We start from the raw sequence: 21,149 nt of genomic DNA on the forward strand, positions 1-21,149 counted from the left end.
ATCGATGGCAATAACTAGCTAGGTTAACCTTTTTAGTCTGTACGTAATTAGTTTAAAATGATACGTATTTAAATTAAGATGGCATGGAATCTAACACTGCAACACAGAATCCGTCCAAATCAAAATACTACAGTAAAAACTACTCAGCTCCAGCTAAACTGCAATCCCCCCATCCAAGCCTTTTCCAGCAAGTGAATCGTCAAAACCGGTAACATGCAAACCAACCCATCATCATCATCATCATCATCATCATCCATTTCACCTCCATTAAACAATCCCACATATATATAATCTTCCTTACTTGGTACCATGTCAACACCCAAAACCTAAAAGGCAGCTGTCTCTACTCTCCTCCATCTCTCTATCTCTCTCTCTCTCTCTCTCTCTCACTCACTCACAGAGCGAACCAGACACACAGACCAACATTCATTCATAGACCACAGCAATTATAACGTTGCTTTCATGGATCCGTGTCCCTTTGTTCGGGTCATGGTCGACTCTTTATCTCTGAAGCTACCACACGCCACCAGGCCTGCCGGTTCCGGCGTTCACTCCTCCACCACTCCCTGCTTCTGCGAGATGAGGATCAAGAACTTTCCTCCCCAAACTGCTCCTCTCAGTCTCTCTTCTTCTACTAATGACTCCCCTCCCGACTCCTCCACCTCAGCCCACGGGTTCAACCTGGACCCGACTGCGCTCAGGCGGCTGTCGGGAAAACCCATCACGCTGCGTGTCTCTGTATACACCGGGCGGATGGGCAACACATGTGGAGTCACCAGCGGGAAGTTGCTAGGCCGCGTCAACCTCAGCATTGATCTGGACGCGGCTCAAGCCAGCCCGCAGGTTATCCACAACGGGTGGATGAAGCTCGGGAGTCGCAGTGACAAGCCCTCAGCGCGATTACACATGACTGTCCGGGCTGAACCGGATCCTCGGTTTGTTTTCCAGTTCGGTGGCGAGCCGGAGTGTAGTCCTGTGGTTTTCCAGATTCAGGGCAGGGATATACGACAGCCTGTTTTCAGCTGCAAGTTCAGTGCCGACCGTAACTCCAGATTCCGGTGAGTACGTTTAATTACTGCATTTCTTTTTTCTGTAATATATGGCGCACTCTAGTTGTTGATTATGTCTTTTTGCTAACGTGGGCCAAGATAGTTCTGGAAAAAGGGTTACTTTTATTGGTGGAAATTACTATTGGTGTGAGTGAATGAGAAAATTGAGGGTTTCATCACGGTGTGGGTTTTTTTTTGGTTAAGCAATTTTGAAGCGGGAAGAGTCAGTGTCTTTATCTCTAGCTGGAGTCCAAACAAAATTCACATGCCAAGTTGGTTCATTTCAGGGTTTTACGTTTCTTTCATGCTTAATTAGAGATTCTTCATGTGTTCCTTTCATGATAATGAGGACATTTAGTTTGTACTTCATGAGTCGTGGCCAAATCAGCACTGCAATATCCGACTAACTGAAATTCCTGGGGTAGGATACGAGATTTTGGCACGGTGATAGTTTTATCGTAATTCAGAGTGTGTTAGTGTGACATATTAGATTTAACGTATTTTAGAGTGTATCTTTTATGGTTTAATTAGTGGAAAATATATGTTGCTTGTGAGTTTTTAGCTTAGTTCGGCTCTCTAGAATGGTCGTCAACTTGAAATAGGGTGGTTAATTGATTCAAACGGTGGCTTTTGAGAACCGAGAAACTTAGAAAACAAATCAATGAAGGCATTCTAGTTGGCTAGTTGCATAACTAAACTTGGTCAAACAGACAATGTCAACTTCAAAACAAAAAACTTTTTGAGAAGATCAAAACAGCCTCATTACTCATTAGATATAATTGGGGATTCCTACCATGTGCATATAGTTGGTATCAGTTCTTCATGTTCTGTTATAGACTTAGAGGAATATAATCCAATTTGACAACTACATTCTCATATATATTTTTGTGTATTCTGTATAATAATATGATTTTGTGTTGAAATCAGATCTCTGCCACCAGATTTCACCAGCAAAAATAATAGAGGATGGAGGAGAACCTTTTCAGGTGAAAGAGAAAGACCAGGAAGGGAGAGAAAGGGTTGGATGATAACAATTCATGATCTATCCGGCTCGCCTGTGGCGGCTGCCTCCATGATCACGCCCTTTGTACCTTCCCCGGGGTCCGACCGTGTCTCTAGGTCCAACCCGGGTGCTTGGCTCATCCTCCGACCTCATGGCTTCTCTGTTAACAACTGGAAGCCATGGGGACGGTTGGAGGCTTGGCGCGAGAGAGGCCCTGTCGATGGCTTGGGGTACAAGTTTGAGCTTGTCAATGACAATGGTCCAAGTAGCAGCATTACCATTGCTGAAGCTACACTGAGCATCAAAAAAGGCGGAGAGTTTTGCATCGACAGTCGGCTACTGAGAGACTCGGGTTTGAATTACTCAAGGTCGCCGGTTAAAGGATTCGTGATGGGATCAAGCGTCGAAGGGGAAGGAAAGGTGAGCAAGCCTATGGTGCAAGTTGGAGTGCAGCATGTAACTTGTACGGCTGATGCTGCTCTATTTGTAGCACTTTCTGCTGCCATTGATCTCAGCATGGATGCTTGCAAACTCTTCTCACATAAACTAAGAAAGGAGCTTTGCTACGATGAACAGGATTTCTTGTCCTAGAAATTGGTTCAAACCTAGCCTTGGACTAATTTTGCTGCTAATATGTATTCTACTTGCTAGCTGCTGTGACAACCAATTAGTTTTTGCTAATTTGAGGCACTGTTGGTTTGAGCAAAATGCATGTATATCTTTGTCCACATTTTTTGATCATGTTTATTTTTTTCTCACAATTCTTTTTTCTCACAGATCTTGAAGGTTTTCTCTGTAATTTGTCCCAGTTATTTTTGGTGTTATTAATTCAATGAACGTTGTCTTTCATCTGCTGGTAGTTTTGGGGGTTGTAATCAAACACATTGTACTACGGCTAATGTACTTTTGCACAAGGAACTTATAGATCGAAGGGGTTACAAATCACGGAATATATACCAAATCCATTCAAGATGTAAAAGAATGTACTTGTGTATCTAATCGAAATTAGATTGTCAACTAACATGGACAGAGCTAGGATTAGATATTACCCTGGGCTAATCAAATCAATCTGATGCCTAGTGTAGGCTAATATGATTAGCTCTGATGAAGTTTAAGCTATTATACCTCTATAATTCTAGAAATAATAGAGGGAAGTTCTCTAGGCTACGACCCTATCCTCTGTCACTATCAACTAATTAAGTTCATGTAATACGATTTCACACAAGGAGAGTTAGAGCGTATTCCTTTGCAATCAAGCAATCCTATATTTATGCAAAAGAAATCATATCTATAGATGGGCTGTGAACGCGAGCCAGATATATATATTAAACACACACAATCCAGCTTTTGTTTAAGGGCGAGTTTAGCCCGAGTATGCTTAAATTCTTAAATAATTTAATTAAAATATTTGATAAATATAAATTATATGTGATTATATGAGAATTTCATACCTACTAAGTTAAATTTTAAAAGCTATAAATTGAAACTTCTGATTATAGGGAATAGATTATAATCTGTTTATCATCTTACTACCACACTTTTCTAAACTCACTACACTTTCATACCAATATTCACAATATTTCAAGTACTCACAGCTGATTATTCTCGCAGCTCAGCTATAACTGATTATTCAATCAATTCCGTTGAAACTGATTATAAAAAACTCATTTCGGGGCCAAACTCACCCTAAATCATTAGTCGAAATATTTTATTTTATGTTTCTTATCTTAGTAAAAGTGTCAAATACCGATCAACGACAATACAGACAACAAAAGGCATTATTCGAGTCATTCAAAAAAATTCATCGAAAATCCAACACAATATTTTGTTATTAAACACTAAATTTGATTTGCATAATATCGTATACTGTAAGTTGTTATCCAACCCAATAGTTACATCATCCCTCGTGTTCTTTTCGTGTAAGTTGAAAACAATTTACCCCAAATACATTTTTTTACCAGCCAAAATCTTCACATTTGACTCCGGTCTCCACAGGATAAAACCAAACCCAACACCTCTCTCTTCTTCGTCAAAAAACACTTCCTTCCTCTCCCTCCGTTCTGCAGCTCCCTCTCTCTCCCCCTCTGATTTCTCTCTCCATCTCTGAAAAGACCGAAAAACCAGAAAGCTCTTTTGCCTCCCTAAAAGACCTATCTGGGTTTTTCCGTCAAATGGCCTCCTCCGCCGTCCCCTTCCTCCTCGCCGTCCTCGTCACCATCCCCGCCGCCCTGTCCCACTCCATAATCCAAATCCCGCCGAACCGCCACGCCTCCGAAGACCGGAAGCTCCGCGCCGACGACAACATCTACTGCGACAGCTGGCGATTCTCCGTCGAGACCAACGACGCCGGCAGCTGGGCCAGCATTCCGTCCCGGTGCGTGGGGTTCGTTCAGGATTACATGACCGGCGACAAGTACGCTTCCGACTCGGCGATCGTCTCGAATTTCTCGCTGGCGTTCGGCCAGGGGGTTAAGCTCGGCGGCGACGGGAAAGACGCCTGGGTTTTCGATATCGATGAGACGCTGCTATCCAACTTGCCGTACTATGAGGAACACGGCTTCGGGTAAGCCCTTGATTTATTTACCGCCGTCTGATTTAATTACTGCTCTGAGGATTTGTATGATTGGTGGTTGATCATGGATGGTGTAGGCCTGTAGGGTTGGGGTTGTTGTATTGTCGTGTTCTGGTTGGTAGGGAGTAGACGTGTGATTGGCTTGTCATTCTAGATAGAATGGGCCAATGGGTGATCGCCACATGGAACTCGTGGGACACATAAGTATTGTGGTCGTGATATAATTGTTAACGATTAGGCCCAGAATTGTTCTTTGCTTGTAGGAAAAATGAAGTATTTATTTGTCAAGAAAATCAATTTAGAAAAAAGAAGAAGAAAGAAAAGGTTATTCAAGTATTTATTGGCTTATTGCATTGTAGTGATTAGGGATTTAGGGAATATGAAGGTCTACAGGTTAACTATTCGCTAGAGTTTTCGATGTTGTAAGGATTATTGACTGGAATTTTTCGGTATAATAATAGAAAAACCGAAAAATCTCGCATGTATTAGTGTTATGAAGTTAAAGTTATATGTGTTTTTGTTTGCTCTATATGAAGATACATAATACACTTAGATGTTACTAGAGTGTAACTTGCCTGGTTTCCTAATTGATGCGGGATTATTCAATTTGCATCAAAGATTTTCAACTGTGTTATGGATTAGCTGCTCTATTTCTCTATGTGATGAATATTGATTAGGTCTATGATGTTACAGATCAGTGACATTTGATGAGGTATCTTTTGATAAGTGGGTGGATTTGGCTGAGGCCCCTGCTATCCCAGCAAGTTTGATTCTGTACAAGGGGCTCCAACGGTTGGGGTTCAAGATCTTCCTGCTAACTGGGCGGAGCGAATTTCAGAGAAATGCCACGGTGAAAAACCTCCTATATTCGGGTTACAGCGACTGGGAGAGGCTGCTACTGAGGTTACATCAGCTAACCCTTTTGCAGCTCTTCTCCTCGAGCATTTCATGTACATTATGCATTGATAAAAAAGTAGGATAACTAGCCTCATGGTAAGGATTACTAAAATTTAGTTGGCGATGATTACAGGGGAGCTTCGGATAAAGGAACACTCGCGACTGAATACAAGTCCAAGAAGAGAGCAGAACTGATAAGCGAAGGTTTCCGGATTCATGGGAGCTCGGGAGATCAGTGGAGTGACTTGTCGGGCTTTGCAGTTGCCCGGCGATCCTTTAAACTTCCAAACCCAATGTATTATATTGCGTAAATATTTGTGTGATATAACTCTAGCATTGTTGTACCTCTCTTCACTATTTCATCATTGACCACCATGATAATATTTGATTTTGGTTGCGATTGGGAGAAGCCTTGTATGATAACAATGTCTCAGCTACATTCTCTCAGTTACCTTGGTTTCAGACAATTGTAAATCCCATTTGCATTTTTCTATATTCGCATCAGAAACATGGAGCTTGAAAATCACTTTGGTATTTATCTATTTTGGCTAAGATGGAAAAAGATGAAAGCCATTAAGGCAAGGCCTAGAGCTCTGTGAATTGGGAAATGGTAAATCAAGGTTTTCTGGGTTCACAGATGTCACGTGACACAAAAAGATAAACATGTTCATAAACACCACAGTATAATATGATTCCCACATAAATGTCACAAGCCAAGCAGTGAAACCAAGTTTTATATTTGATTAATTTAACTAATAATTCTCCTACGGCTAATCATCAAAACATAACCTGGAGAACTTTGTTTCCAGATTCAGGTAGGAGTTAATAAAGGAACTAAATTAGATGAAGCTCTGAAGGATAAGTTGATAACTAATACATAAATAACCACTCACCAACCTCTTGTACAATTACTGCTAGCTCCATACAAATTTTCATGGAGATGATGATGAGCTTGGAAGAACTCCGCCACAAACAAGAGGCTTTGCCCCAGGAATTCTCAGACAATTTAACCCACCTCCTGGAATAAAAGAACACTGAGGCTGTGGTCTCTGCATGTTCCTTCCAGGAATGCAATTCAAAGAGAAATCAAAACCAACATTCCTGTAATACAATTTAGTGCATTCCTGGCTGAACCCAGAAAAGAAATTGTAAGCAACAGTAATATTCACTAGGCTTTTCAGTGAGCAAACCAAGTCTGGTAAAACCCCTGAGAGTTTGTTGTGTGCCAAGTTGAGTACTTCAATTTCTTGGAGGCAGGAGATTGTGTCCGGCAAATGACCCATCAGAGAATTAAAGCTCACATCAAAGACTTGGATCTCAGAAAAGAGCCCAACTCCTTCAGGGATGCAACCAGTTAGTTGATTATTGAGGAACAGAATCTCCTTCAGTTTGGTACCCATGAACCCAAAGTTACTTGGGAAGTTGCCACTGAACTTGTTGTTAGCTAAATTGATAACAGAAGCTTGTGCATTCCCCAAACTCTGAGGCAGCTCACCTTCAAATTGATTGTTGTTGAGAAAAATAGCATCAAGGTTTTTGTTGAAGAGCTCATCAGGGATGGAACCAATGAAATTGTTGAATCTGAGGTCAAGGTAAATGAGGCTGGGAATGTATAATGTTGTTGTGGGGAAAGGGCCTGAGAATAGGTTGTTACTGAGGTCAAGCTCTTGGAGAGAGTTGAGGTCTCTAAAAGTGTCAGGAATTGAGCCTGAAAATCTGTTGCTGTTGAGATGGATCAGGGACATTTCCGTTAGAAAGGAGAGCTCTTTGACAAGAGTGCCTTTGAGATTGGCATGATTGAGATCTATACCAGCCACAGTAGTTTGGCCATCCTCAGAATCTGCACAGAAGACTCCTTTGTAAGAACACACGTCTGGGCCAACCCAAGTGTCCAAAACCCTAGTTGGGTCATCAGAGATTGCTGATTTCCATGCCTGGAAAGCAGTGTAGGCTCTGCTAAGGTCTGAGGAGGAAGACCCAGATGAAGGGTTTTGGCCACTGATGCCTCCACCAATCCAAACACCACCACCACCACCACCACCACCACCACCAACAGGGCCAACATTAACTCCAATACCCCCACCAACACCAAAACCAGCTTCTGTGGGAATTATAAGCAGAAGCAGAAAAGCCAGAAGCCAGCAGTTCATGTTCTCAGTAGAGAAATAACACTATAATGCTTGCTTGATGGGTTTGTACTTGTGAAGTTGTCCAAATGTGGTTGAGTTATTGAAGGGACAGACTTTGTGGGGTTATTTGGTATTGAATGACCCGTTTCACTTTGTTTATGTTTTTCACTTCTTTCTTTGTTCTTCTGTAGTTTTGTTGACTTGTGATAGAGAAGGTTGATCAGTTCAGACTTCACACTTCACATATATCCTCACCAAAACACATAAACAATGTAGATTAGTGGTTATTATGAACTTGCTTACTAGTAATCCCAATGATTAACAAGTAGGAGGAGGTCGATTGAGAAGTATCAGAGGGACCTCTTCTGGATAATGGCTCAGTAACAATCAGTTTACAGCCAAGAGTACTGTGATTAGGTTCAATCCTATGAAATTACCCCATGCTTAGACCTCTCAATCCTATTAAGTAGGAGCTCAAGATCTCAGATAAATAAGTACCTAATCTGAAATCTAACCTTCAATACTTGAAAGGAGTGTATGGATTCTCCTAATATAGTATAGCAGTACAAAAGTCCATTAATGTTAACACCAACTTATGCTAAGCCCCATCGGCTATTGTTCATGGCATTAATAAGCAGACACTTCAATAATTACTAGCTGATCCACAACAAAGCTGAGGATTATTTGCTGGCTTTGGAATGGGCAGAAGTTAAGGCATTGGATCCAGTGGCGGACCCATGATTAGAACTTTGGGTGGACTTGAATTTTCCAAGAAATTTTTGTTGTTGTTGTTGTGTGGGACTGAGGGAGGGAGGGACTGAACTCGTTGAAGCACTGGACTGTGGAGAGAGGCCGGAGAGCACTGTCGAGGCACTAAAGGAAATAATGATGTGAAACGTAGACTTCGTCGTTGGGCGTTGCTTTGTCATTGAAATTAAAGGTCGTGTGGCTGAGATAAGAGAAATTAATGCTTAATTTTTAGACTTATTAGCTGATTGGGCTTCACACATTCTATTGGGTCAAATTTAATTGTTTAGAGGGTCATATATTACTATATATTTAGTGTATATATATACACATAGCATTAGGATTTTTTTTTGGCCATGAGAAGAGGGTTAATACTTGAGTCCACTCAACAATATACCTAGGTCCGCCCCTGCATTGGATCAACTACTAGCATTTAGACAGAACAATGTATATGTGAATTAGTGAAAATTGTGATCCACTCATTTCAAGTGATCACAACCTTAGCCTCAGAAGGTGGATTAGTACTAAACTCATTCCATATAATTATCTTTTGTTTCACTTATACAAAATGGAGCTAAATAACATGATTATGAATTTATGATGTTGTTGATTGAGGACATGTACCGCTTCTACTGCAATGCATAGTAACATGGAGTGTCTGGACTATCAAGGTCACAAGGATTTGGCACAGAATGCATCACTGGGGCAAAAGAGAGATTCATGATGTGAATAGCAATCAAAAGGCAAGCGCATACTACAAATGGATGGCAGCTAGCTCCCATGGCCAGTCAGGCAGTCACAATCTCATCCACCAAATCACCAAAAAAAAAAAAAAAGAGACTGAATTATCCAATTGTAGAACCAGATCTTGGGGAAGTAGTTGTGTTTTTCATAAAGCTTTAGTCCACAAGAAATTTACTGACACCATTTACATCAGTAATACCCAATTAGTACTGAGAAAACCAAAATGCAGGATCCAGGAAACAGTTGTATATTAGGTAAAGAATTTAAATTTGATTGACAATAAGTAATGAAATACAGCCTTGGCTGATGGAAGCTCGACTTGATGATATTCCTCTCTATATGCTAACTTTGTGGATGCAGGTTCATGGCTTACCAAGGGGGCACCTGACTCTGGAGAATGTCCACCTTATTGCAGGCTTGGCTGGAGAAATCAAAGAGCCTGAGAACCCCATGGAAATCGTTCGTAGTTTCCTCATAGCTAGAGTCATGATCAACTCTAAAGATGCCCTTGTTCCTGGAACTTAGATTAAGAATGGCACTCACCAGCCTTTTTGGGTTGAATTTAAATATGAAAGGGTTTCACTGTTGTGTTTTCGGTGTGACAGGTTGGGGCATAGTGAGAGGCTATGCTCTCATTTTAGACATCTGAAAGCTGAACGGTTTGAGGTTTGGATGCTGGCTCCCACAGTTAAAAAACATCAGAATCAGGAATCCGATCGAAGCTGGGAGCATTTTCAAAGCAAATCTTTTCACCAGAGACAAAACCAATAGTCATATCCAGGACCACCTCCTTCCCAATCTCGGCTCCTTCATAGAGGACCTCAGTCTGAATTTAGCCATCCCCCCTTTGGTAACTCCAACAATGCCTTAATCTCTGTTGGCCATTTGAATCAGGTTGTCAGGCATACTTCTGGGAATATATTTATGAATGATAGAACCAATGATGGGAGGTTTTCTGCCAGGGACAAGGGTAAGGAGCTTACCCAAGCTAGCTCTACTCAGCCTTTGGAGGGGACTTCTACTGGAAGGAGCTCAAAAAGTGGTGTCAATCCTTCTTCTTTGGAAAAACCTTTCTCTGGCCCTGCAATAATGCTTTTAATCGTGGTTTGGGGGAATTTGTACCTGTTGGCTGTATTTACCAAGAGATTCCTGATTATGTGACTGCCCAGAGCCCTGGTTACATCTATCATAGCCATGATGTAATAAAATATATCTCAAAGTCTCCTAATAATCTGCCTTTCATCTCCCCCCCCGGAATGGGCCGTACACTACTGTTCCTAACCATGATGAGCCCAATCTCTACCCTCCTATCCATCACGAACCTGATCCAAGTCTATCTACCTGGACCAGTAAGTCTAACCTGAGCATGGCCCAACAGATTATCTCTTCTCCTTCTATTGACCAAGATGACCTCTATTCGGTGGTAGCTCAGACTCCAAGCAACAACTCCCGCATAATTCCATTATCTCCCTTCCCCAGTCGTGTGTCTGATTCTACTCCAGTTATCCAGACTTCTCTCTTGTCTACTGAGATCACCCAAATCACCACCCCTCTCTCATCTCTCACTATTCAACATATGGAAGAAAACCCCATCATCTCTAATAATTACTCTGGGGGAAAGTTTGATGGCAAGACCATGGAGGGTCAAGATATTTTAGCAGATCTATCTGATTTTAATGATCCAAGCCCTATTGGTAGCTCTGAAACTAACTCTTTTATTCAGTCTTTTAAGAGGAACATGAGCTATGGAGGAATCTTCAAGGGTGTTTGAGCTGCCTATCAAGAAGAGATTTCAGAATGACACGTTTTCCTCTGTCTCCCTTTTAGATTCCGGCAGTGGTCTCTTTTATGAGATTATGGGGAAATTTGACTGCTCTGTTAGTGCTAATGCAACTCGTGGAAAAGTGAGGCAGAGGGGTAGATCTAAGAGATGTCGTAGTCGTTCTCGGGTGGTGGAGTTATCTTTTGCTAACGTTGAAGTTGTTCCTCTGGATCCAGCTCCGAACCATGTCGAAGGCATTGAGGATGGATTGAAAGCAATGAACCTGGCTTTAGTTGAATCTTTCCCTCTTGCTTCTTTTTTGGATATTAACTCTATGACTTTTCAGGAACTCCTCTCAGCTGCTATGGTTCTGATGTCTTCTTCCTCTGATATGTCACACTGTGAGATTAATGAACAAACTCCAGTTCCTATCCAAGCTGTTTGTGATGGCGTGACGACATATTCTTATGCTTGTGCTACTATGATTACTCTCCTTGAGGATCCTACTATCATGAGGGAGACCCTTTCCAATAAAGCAGTGGGTGGCCGTCATGTAATTTTTGAAGTTGATCTGTATCCGGATCAAGGCACCGGTAGCTGGCCTGATGCAGCTACGGGTCCTCCATGAGGTTTATGGCTTGTCAAGGTCTTGGGGTGGATTTGACTGGAAAATCACTCAAGAGTACTGTGAAACGTTATCGCCCTCTATGTTATTTATTATGGAAACTCATCAGGTGGAATAAGTTCTTGATTTTTGGAAGTCTAAGCTGTGTTATGACCATATGTTTGTGGTGAACCCGACAACGACGAGCTCCAGAGGTTTAGCTTTACTTTGGGATAATTCTGTTAGTATTTCTAGTATTACTAGTTCAGAGATTTTTATCAACACTTGTGTTACCTTCTCCTCGAATGCTTTCACTTGTAATGTGTCTTGGATGTATGACACTCCTAATGTCAATGAAAAAAATCACTTTTGACGTTCTTTGTACCCGGCTTTCAACCAAAGATTGATTATGTAGCTCTGTCTTGGTGATTTCAATGAAATCCAATGGCAATATGAGAAATGGGGAGGCCTTCCTCAACCTCAATGGAGATTGAATCTCTTTCGAGACTTCATTGCTTGAACCACTCTTCATGACTTGATGTTTTAAGGGCCGGAATACACATGGTTCTGCTTTCAAGATAAGAAAATTGTGATGAAAGAAAGACTAGATCGTTCCCTTGCTAATGATGCTTGGATTTCTTGTTTCCAATGCTGTCAAGTTTTTCAATTCCCTAAGATTGGATCTGATCACCGTCCTATTTTGGTGGACACTCTTCCCATGCAATTTAAAGCGCCAAAGTTGTTCCGCTTCGAACATCTATGGAATAGTCACCCATTGTGTTCCCAAATTGTTAAGGGTAATTGGTTACCTTCTTCTCCTCCTAATTTTGTGGATCAGTGGTGTTTAAATTTGAGAAGATGTAGTCATGCTTTGTCTCAATAGGCAAAGTTTTCTTTTCATAATGTTAGTAAACATGTGAACAAGAGCCTTTCTAAGATTCAAAATCTCATTGACTCTGGGAATGATGAGATTTTTGATGATATCCAAGATTCTACCAATTCCATCCATAATCTTTGGACTCTTGAAGAATTATATTGGAAGCAACGCTCCAGAGTTTTATGATTGGCTCTTGGTGACCGTAATACCAGCTTTTTCCATCATACTACTCTAATGAATAGAAGACGTAGCAAGATTCTTCGTCTTAAGGATGATAATGGTATTTGGCTTCAAAATGAAAGAGATACCTCATCTCACCTCAACTTGTTTTTTAAGGATATGTATACAGCCAATTCCACTCAGCATCAAAACCTTGTTTTAGGTTTTGTGAGTCCGGTTGTTACATCTGAGTTGAACTTTGCCCTGCTTGCTGAGGTTACTCTGGAAGAAATCAAGTCAGCATTTTTTGGTCTTGGTGCTTTAAAATCTCCCACGCCAGATGGGTTCTTGGGTACTTTCTACCAAGCTCATTGGAATATTGTAAATGAGCTTATTTTTGCTGCTACCTCGTCCTCGTTCTTTCTTCCTTTGAACGATTTAATGCAACTTTCATTGCTCTTATTCCTAAGGTGGAAAACCCTGAAGTGGCATCTCAGTTCCGACCTATTGCTCTATGTAATTTTGCATACAAAATTCTTACCAAGATCATTTCTACAAGACTCCAACCCTTCATGCCTCTTCTCATTTCTGAAAATCAATCGGCTTTTGTTTCGGGGGAGACAAATCCAGGATAATATCCATATTGCTCATGAATGTTTTCACTACTTGAAGATGCAAAAATGTGGTGATGCGGAAGAGTTTGTTTTAAAGCTTGACATGAATAAAGCTTATGATAGAGTGGATTGGTCTTTTCTTGAGGCAGTTCTCTCCAAAATGGGCTTTGCTCATCAATGGATTCGATTAGTGATGTCTTGTGTCACTTCAGTCTCTATGGTTGTCTTGTTCAATGGAACGCCGAGAAAAGGTTTTAAACCTGCAAGAGGTCTAAGGTAGGGTGACCCCTTATCCCCATTCTTGTTTCTCTTTGTTAATGATGTGTTTTCCCTCATGATTAGGAAATTATGTTCGGACAACCTTCTGGATGCTGTTAGAATTAGTCAGAATGGTCCCCAAATTAGCCATCTCTTTTTTGCGGATGGTTTTTTTTTTTTTTTTCACAAGGCGAGTCTCTACAACTGCGAGACTTTGTCTGATACCCTTCACCATTACTACTCGGCATCAGGACAACTCATTAATCTTCAAAAATCCTCTCTCTATTTCAGTCCAAATACTAGGCCTGAAATTGTTGAGCTTTTGAGCTATGTGATGAATATGAACGCCGTTCCAAATTCGGGTATCTACCTTGGACTCCCAACAATTTGGGGTAGATCAAAAGTAAAGGCTCCGAGTTATGTCAAAGACCGTATCTTAAACAAGATCATGAGTTGGAACCTCTCTACTCTCTCACAAGCAGGCAAAGAAGTCATGATAAAATCTGTTGCTTCAACTGTCCCCACCTATCCAATGTCAGTCTTCAAATTCTCAAAATCCACTTGCAGGCACATCGATTCTACTATGGCAAACTTTTGGTGGGGTTCTTCTTCCTCAAATGGCATTTATTGGAAAAGCTGGATGAGTTTGTGTGCTCTAAAATATGAGGGTGGAATGAATTTTCGTAATATTGCTGATTTTAATGATGTTATGCTTGCAAAACAATGTTGGAGGCTTATCTGTAACCCTGAGACTCTTTGGGCTTGTGTTTTGAAAGACCGTTATTTTTCGCATAAGAGTTTTTTGGAGGCAACTAGAGGGTCCTCTCCTTCTTGGGCTTGGGCCAGCTTATTAGAAGGTAGGAAGCTACTTAAATTGGGCCTCTCGTGGAAGATTGGAGCTGGGACGAATGTGGATTTTTGGAATGACAATTGGATTCATAATTTTCCTATGGGGAATTTGGTCTCCTTCCGCCCGCAAGTTTCGTAGTTCACCCCTGTTTGTTCTTTGATTAATAGATTTTCTGAGACTTGGGTTCTCAATTATATTGAGCATTTTCTTCCTATTAATGTGGTCAATGCAATTAAAGCAACTTCGTTTGGCTCCTCGGATGACAATGATGTCTTGGTTTGGAAACATTCAACTTACGGATTATATTCTGTTAAATCTGGATACAAATCAGTTGTACACTTTCATCTCCCTCCCTCCACCACTTATGCCAGTAGCTCTCACATCATCTCCAAGAAAGTATGGAACTGGATTTGGAATCTTCATGCTCCCCCGAGAATTAAGAACTTTGTTTGGCGGTCGGCGTCAAATGCTCTGGCCACCAATAATAACCGATTTAGATGTCACCTTGCCAGAGATGCTACTTGTCCTCTTTGTGAGCAGTATGAGGAAACTATTGAACACTCTCTTTTCCTATGTCCTTGGGTATCCATATCTTGGTTTGTTACTCGGTCTCCCATCAACGATTTTCATCTTTCCCTAGATGGTTAGAGGACATTTTCAACGGTGATCCCTCCTTTTTCAAGGCAAAATCTATGGAGGAAACTCTCTTAGTTTTTCAATTATGGTATGTTTGGAAGGGTAGATGCTCTGTTATTTTTTATCATTCTCAACCAAATCCTATCACGACTGCATCTCTTGCATGTGCTGCTGCAGGTGAATTTCTTGCCATTCCTGTGAACTTATCCCCTCCTTTGCATTCAGTTAATTTGGAGACGGAGGCCTCTAATAGAGGTTGGGTGGCTCCGGTGTTGGGCTCTTTCAAAATTAACACAGATGCGGCTTGGAATGAATCCACTCAATTTTGTGGCCTTGCAGCTGTTATTCGAGATGCTAATGGTGTGGTGGTCAACGGTGCTGCGATTTTGGATTTTGCTTCCTCTTCTCTAATTGTTGAAGCAAAGGCAATTGACTTGGGCATATATCTAGCTTTGTCCATCTCTCTTCCCTCCATAATTGTGGAGTCTGATTCTCTCTCCCTAATCTCTGCTTTAAAGAATCCTATGTCGTTGGTTGACTGGACGACGTCTGCAATGCTCTCTAGAACCCGCAAGCGTCTCCATCGCTTCCAACGAGTTAATTGGAATTGGTCCAGTAGAAAGGCAAACAAAACGGCCAATTGGGTCGCCTCGAAAGCCTTACGCAAGATGTGTACTGAAGATTGGGTTTCCAATCCCCCCTCCTCCCTAATGCGTATTCTCTTGTTCGATGCAGCTGCTCCTCCTCCTTAATGTTTTTCTTTTTCTGTTTTGCTTTGGTCCTCTGGTTTTTAATGAAAGTTCAAATTACCAAAAAAAAGTAATGTAATACAAAGCCCTATGCATTTTCTTTGTTTTAGACCATTAATGTACATGAACAATTATGAACTACACCAAAATACTTGCATGTATTTCATGTGCTTCTGCTTGTGTTCTAGTTGGTGAGAGCTATTCTAATAGAAGTTAATGCCAATTCCTTCTGTGTTCTCCTACATCCATATCCAGTGATTACAGACTATACATTTATGGACTGGAAGTCTGGAACACACTATTGACTATTGCACTCAATAATTCTATAAAGTTTCCCTTGATAGCAATAGATCATGTGATCTTTCTATTGGAGGAGATATAAGGTTTTGGAAAGAATTGGGTTTAGAAATTTGATCAACCCATGGACAAGGTTCTAAAAAACGCAAAGCGTTAGTCATGCGGATTGTTAGAGACTAGCACCTAGAGGACTAGTAGGGGGACTAGGCGTGAACAAGGCGGTTTGTATTTTTTAATTATTTTTTCTTTTTATATAGCATATAAAAATTAAAATAGATATTTTAATAGTTCTAAATAAAAAATACTGAAAATATAGATAAAACCGTTTAGAACCCGCCTTGAATATGCCTAGAACCGCCTAGGTTGCCTAGGTGGCATTTTTGACAAAAAAAATGCCTAGACTGCCGATTATGCAAAAATCGGAACAGTGGATTGGCGGCGGCCTAGCCTGTTTTTTATAACTATGTCAAAAGACTAAAAAATCGAAAATATCGCCAAAAAATCGGTGATATTTTCATTTTTTCTTGATGTGGATATTTTTGACACTTTCCAATTAAAATTTCGTGCAAAATTCTCAATTTTTTTCATAAAATTCAGAATATTTTACAAAAATCTTTGACGATGTTTTAGAGATTTTTAAAATATTCTGCAATTATTCCTTGATTCAATAAAAATAATAATCTGTGCTGGGAGTCGAACCCATGAACTGGTGTGTCATATTGCAACCACTTATTTATATTACCTAGACTGCTAACCCCAGTTTTGTAATATTACCTACATTTTATTTATATATACTTTTTTTACACTCAATTATTGTTTTTCGATATTTTATGAAAAATCAATGTATCGTCAAAACATTTCTGTTTTTTGGAGTGTCGATGTTTCCAATCTGGCCGATATTTTAGTCTTTGGATTAACCTATCATAACCCAAGAAGATTGTAGCCCAATATGACAGGTCTTGTAATCTTGCTAGGTCTGCAGAGGTGAATTGGTGCAATAATAAATGATCTGATACTGTTTCAACTAATAATTGAGGAAATGACCCCAGCAACCTAGTCCAATCACGCAATCAAAATGGCATTGCTAGTTGTTAAACTAGGTTCTTGAAGATAGGGAACATCAGGGCAGCTGTTCCAATAGCATATTCATCTTACCAATTAAGTCCAAGAGGAAGAGGATTAAGTTGAATGGGAAGCACATCAATACTAGAATCATGAACAGCTACATATTTGTCACTGGGACCTTGTCACTGTCATCAACAACAAATCCAAGTGCCAAATGCTTCATTTTCCACTCCACCACTTGGTCCTCCTACCATCAAAAGCATCGCTACCTTGAGTACTTCACAAGTTCACATGCCTAGCTTATGTGATTGTACTCAAAATTTTGTAATAGAGTTTGATATCTTTCGATTTTATGTTGGTGCTAAACCATCCACGCAAATATCAAATGAATAAAGGCAATCGAGTGAAGAGTAAAACTATAGAGGTGAATGGACTGGAGTTAATATATAGAAACCATATATGGTTGATGTCTTGGTGATAACAACTCAAAGATCAACCCAACGACATGGCAGATAGATACACCAAAGTGATTCTAGGAACAAAAGGGGGTGTCATCCTTAACTTAAAGCTAAGTTTTCTTAGTTCAATTTTGAATTGCTAGTTCTTGTCGAAGCTAAAGGCCATCCATGATTCCATGTGAGACCTCTTTTGGGTCATTTCTGAAACCAACTTTTTTAGACTGTTTGATCCTTTTTAAGAGAAATTGGGGACCAGGTTCCAAAAAAACAAGAGGCTGTACCAAACCATGAGCTACCCTTCCTTCTCCTTCTAATTTTGAAGCTTCCTCTCAGTCAGTCTCTCACTGCCTGTTTTGGAAGTGCATACTCTAAATTCCTACCCATGACCGCAAACAACACACATCAATCTAATCTCAGCGCACAAATATAGTTAAGAAAATTTTCTTCCTTTGGCAGATGGAGGGGAATAGACATTTAGACATTAGTCAAGCCAAACATATCCATTTTCCCCCTCTTTTTGTATTTATTATTAAATTATCCGGGGTGTGAAAAACACACATTTAAGTACATATATTAAATAAGATTTTCATGGTAACCTCTCTGAAAATTTTGACTCACAATTAAGGAAAATGTAATCCACCAATCACCTCCAAACAAGGATTAGATTACCATAATTACATTCCCCTAGTTAAAACCCCCTCTTTAATTTCCCATATTAACTGTTACAATCACAATTTTCAGTTACCTAAATTTCCTTGACCAATTTATATCAAAAACCCCAAATTCCTTGGCATCTAAGTTAACACTAGACCACTCTTTCTCTCTCTCCTTTTTCACAGTCTCCCCAAATTTAGAAAACCAAGCCCACCTCTCGAATATTCCCAATCTCCTTGATTTTCAACCTCAGAGCTCTTACGCGATCGATACCCAATTTGGCGGTTCAATCAATTCGGCAGCTTGATCGTAAAGTTCGTATCTTTTTGTTATTTTGGGGATTTTGTTTTTGTTTTGGGAGATTTGGGAAATTAGGGTTGTGTGATTTTGTTGTAAAGATTGGATTTTTTTGGTGGGTTAGGGCTTTGGAGGGAGATGAGGATCGAGCAATTGGACGAGCCGGAGTTGGATCGGAGCGAATTGAAGCAGATTGTAAGGGTTCACGAAGCGAAGAGAGCTCTGGTCGGAGCCGGTGCTCGGATCCTGTTTTACCCGACCCTTCTGTATAATGTGCTTCGGAATAAGATGGAAGCTGAGTTCAGATGGTGGGATGAAGTTGACCAGGTCTTCATCCTTTTGACTTTTTATTTTGTGCTGAAAGCTTGTTCTTTGATTTTTTTTTCTCATGTGTTTGTTGTTGGATTTTTTTGATTTTTTGGAGCCAATTCAAGTTGGTATGAGTTTTTTTTTTATTTTGATTATTTTGCCGTGAGTTTTGCTTGGTTATAGTTGATGTGTAGGAAGATATGTGATTTGGTCTAGTGACTTCTGAGTTATCTATGATCTTTAGAGATGTTGAATGTTTGATACTTGTGTACTCTGTTATGTAATTTTAGGTTGGACCACTGTGATTGAGTTTATGATGACCTAGTTTGTGTAATGAGATATATACAGCGTGGTTTAAATTGGTTTTGCAGTTGTGTATTTCGATGTAAGTTAGATTGAGAACATGAGTTTGCGTATTTCTATGGTGTTTAATGGATGAGTGGCTTTTTTTGTTTTAGTTTGTGCTCCTCGGCGCAGTTCCTTTCCCGAAAGATGTGCCTCACCTGAAGCGGCTTGGTGTTGGCGGTGTTATCACGCTCAATGAATCTTATGAGACGCTGGTTCCTTCGTCTCTGTATCATGTGAGTGGCTTCTATTGGTTGTCAGTTTCTATTAGCATGTTAGCTATACATTTTCTTGCTTGTTCTGTTTGGATGCTAAGAATGAGTTATTCAAAGCATCTAATTTTTCTCTTGAGAAAATATTAAGGGTTAAAAAGCTAAATTTTATCTTTGTTTCCCTCCAATGGAGTGCACAGGGTTGAGAATATCAGAAAAAATTGATTTTGTATATCTTCTTCCTATAAGCGATCAAACAACAATACTGCATTCAAGTCTTTTTCCCTGTTTAGATTATGCACTCATCCGGTTGATATGTTTGATGTGCATCAGGCCCATGGAATTGAGCATTTGGTAATCCCCACACGTGATTATCTCTTTGCGCCCTCGTTTGAAGATATCAGTAGGGCTGTGGAGTTCATTCACAGTGAGTGATTTTATTCCACTTTTATCTTCTAGTTTGTCATGTCTTAGCTAGGGTTGTTCATATGTTATAATAATTTGAAATTTTGGTATACAGAGAACGGATCAAGTGGTAGAACTACTTATGTTCACTGCAAAGCAGGTCGGGGAAGGAGCACTACCATTGTGCTTTGTTATTTGGTAACTAGCTCTTACAAATTCAGCTTTATAGTGATCATAACCTCTTCTAGACCATTTGAAAATCAATGGATTGACTTGGTTTGTCTGTAGGTGGAATACAAGAATATGACCCCATCTGCTGCCCTGGAGTATGTGCGATCTAGAAGGCCCCGTGTGCTGTTAGCCCCCTCACAGTGGAAGGTACGTATTTCTTGATTTTAATCATTTTGTTTAATTCTCCAACATCCTTCCACTAGTTGTTTGGGTCAGTCCCAGTAACTGAATCATTGCATCTCATTCCCACAAAACTCTTGCTCTCCATTCTCTGCTTTTGCTTACATCTTAATAAATAAGCAGGCTGTTCAAGAGTACAGCAGATGTTGTAGAGCTACCACTGCGTGCTCTCCCTCAGGAGATGCGGTTTTTATTACGAAAGATGATCTTGAAGGGTATCATGGCAGTTATGACAATACTGATGTTAAGCAGTTGACAATGGTACCTAAGATGGTGAAATCCAGCCCCATGATAGCGCGGTTGTCCTGCCTTTTCGCATCCTTGAAAGTTTCCGGTGGACCAGTCACAAGGCGGCTGCCAGTTCCAGAGTCACGCGCTTGCTGAGTCCCTCATTTCTAAGTGGCACGAGTTGTTTGTTTGTACAAAAGAGGAAACAATTTTGGAAGTTTTACAAAGTTCCAAGGTTTTTAGTATCTTCATGTTCATGAGAGAAGGGTAAATGAAGATACTAAGGAAAAGAAAAGAACAAAAAAATCAAAGCGGCGGCGTTTGTCAAGGTCGTGTATACCAAACACTGTCAATGGCTGAGGAATGTAATTGCAGTTCTGTACATAATTGTATCTCAATTTTCTCCTTTCCTGCTGTCATTTTGCTTGTCAATGTCCTAGTTTTGTACCAACCACACTATGTAATTTGCGGGAATTTCAGTCATCATTTTGCTTGACCTTGGAAGTTGGAAGTTTCATTGATGTGGTTTTGAATCAAGATTCACATCCTAACTGGTTCCTATTCTATAGTGGACCGACCATCTAACCGACCATCTAAAAGCCCATATTTTGGTTTGGGTCGAAAATGATAATCCCATGTTTAAGTTTGAAACTCATGTTAATTCCAATTTCACATCTTCAATAAAATGTTAATCTTTTCTCTACTTGTATTACTACACTATTAAAAAAGGCATATGATCTTCTAGACTTCAACCCTTTACCTGTTCTGTCGTGACAAGTCTAATGACTCCGTCCGTGGATTCTGATGGATAGTGACAA

The 21,149-nt window shown here is 40.3% G+C and overlaps 4 protein-coding genes across 5 annotated transcripts; 3 read left to right on the forward strand and 1 right to left on the reverse strand.

Moving 5' to 3' along the window:
- Positions 1-365: 365 nt before the first annotated feature.
- LOC126792342 (uncharacterized) lies at positions 366-2,800 on the forward strand. The gene is made up of 2 exons (XM_050518794.1): positions 366-1,058; positions 1,977-2,800. Exons 1-2 carry the CDS (start codon positions 463-465, stop codon positions 2,641-2,643), a joined length of 1,263 nt encoding a protein of 420 aa, XP_050374751.1. The 5' UTR covers positions 366-462; the 3' UTR covers positions 2,644-2,800.
- A 1,270-nt stretch (positions 2,801-4,070) lies between these two features.
- LOC126791268 (acid phosphatase 1) lies at positions 4,071-5,958 on the forward strand. The gene is made up of 3 exons (XM_050517699.1): positions 4,071-4,615; positions 5,318-5,527; positions 5,655-5,958. Exons 1-3 carry the CDS (start codon positions 4,224-4,226, stop codon positions 5,830-5,832), a joined length of 780 nt encoding a protein of 259 aa, XP_050373656.1. The 5' UTR covers positions 4,071-4,223; the 3' UTR covers positions 5,833-5,958.
- Positions 5,959-6,242: 284 nt separating this feature from the next.
- On the reverse strand, positions 6,243-7,714 carry LOC126791612 (leucine-rich repeat extensin-like protein 4). Its single transcript, XM_050518092.1, has one exon. The coding sequence runs from the start codon at positions 7,669-7,671 to the stop codon at positions 6,454-6,456; it is 1,218 nt and encodes a 405-aa protein (XP_050374049.1). The 5' UTR covers positions 7,672-7,714; the 3' UTR covers positions 6,243-6,453.
- A 10,536-nt stretch (positions 7,715-18,250) lies between these two features.
- LOC126785645 (phosphatidylglycerophosphate phosphatase PTPMT2-like) lies at positions 18,251-20,850 on the forward strand. Of its 2 annotated transcripts, none has more exons than XM_050511264.1 (7): positions 18,251-18,433; positions 18,546-18,748; positions 19,189-19,311; positions 19,621-19,714; positions 19,808-19,890; positions 19,981-20,070; positions 20,227-20,850. In XM_050511264.1, exons 2-7 carry the CDS (start codon positions 18,560-18,562, stop codon positions 20,485-20,487), a joined length of 840 nt encoding a protein of 279 aa, XP_050367221.1. In that variant the 5' UTR covers positions 18,251-18,433; positions 18,546-18,559; the 3' UTR covers positions 20,488-20,850. The 2 variants fall into 2 exon arrangements, with proteins under 2 accessions (XP_050367221.1, XP_050367211.1); XM_050511254.1 differs by having other exon boundaries at positions 18,252-18,438.
- The last annotated feature ends 299 nt before the right edge of the window (positions 20,851-21,149 follow it).

Source organism: Argentina anserina, chromosome 1, assembly GCF_933775445.1.
Source record: "Argentina anserina chromosome 1, drPotAnse1.1, whole genome shotgun sequence".
Lineage (NCBI taxonomy): Eukaryota > Viridiplantae > Streptophyta > Magnoliopsida > Rosales > Rosaceae > Argentina > Argentina anserina.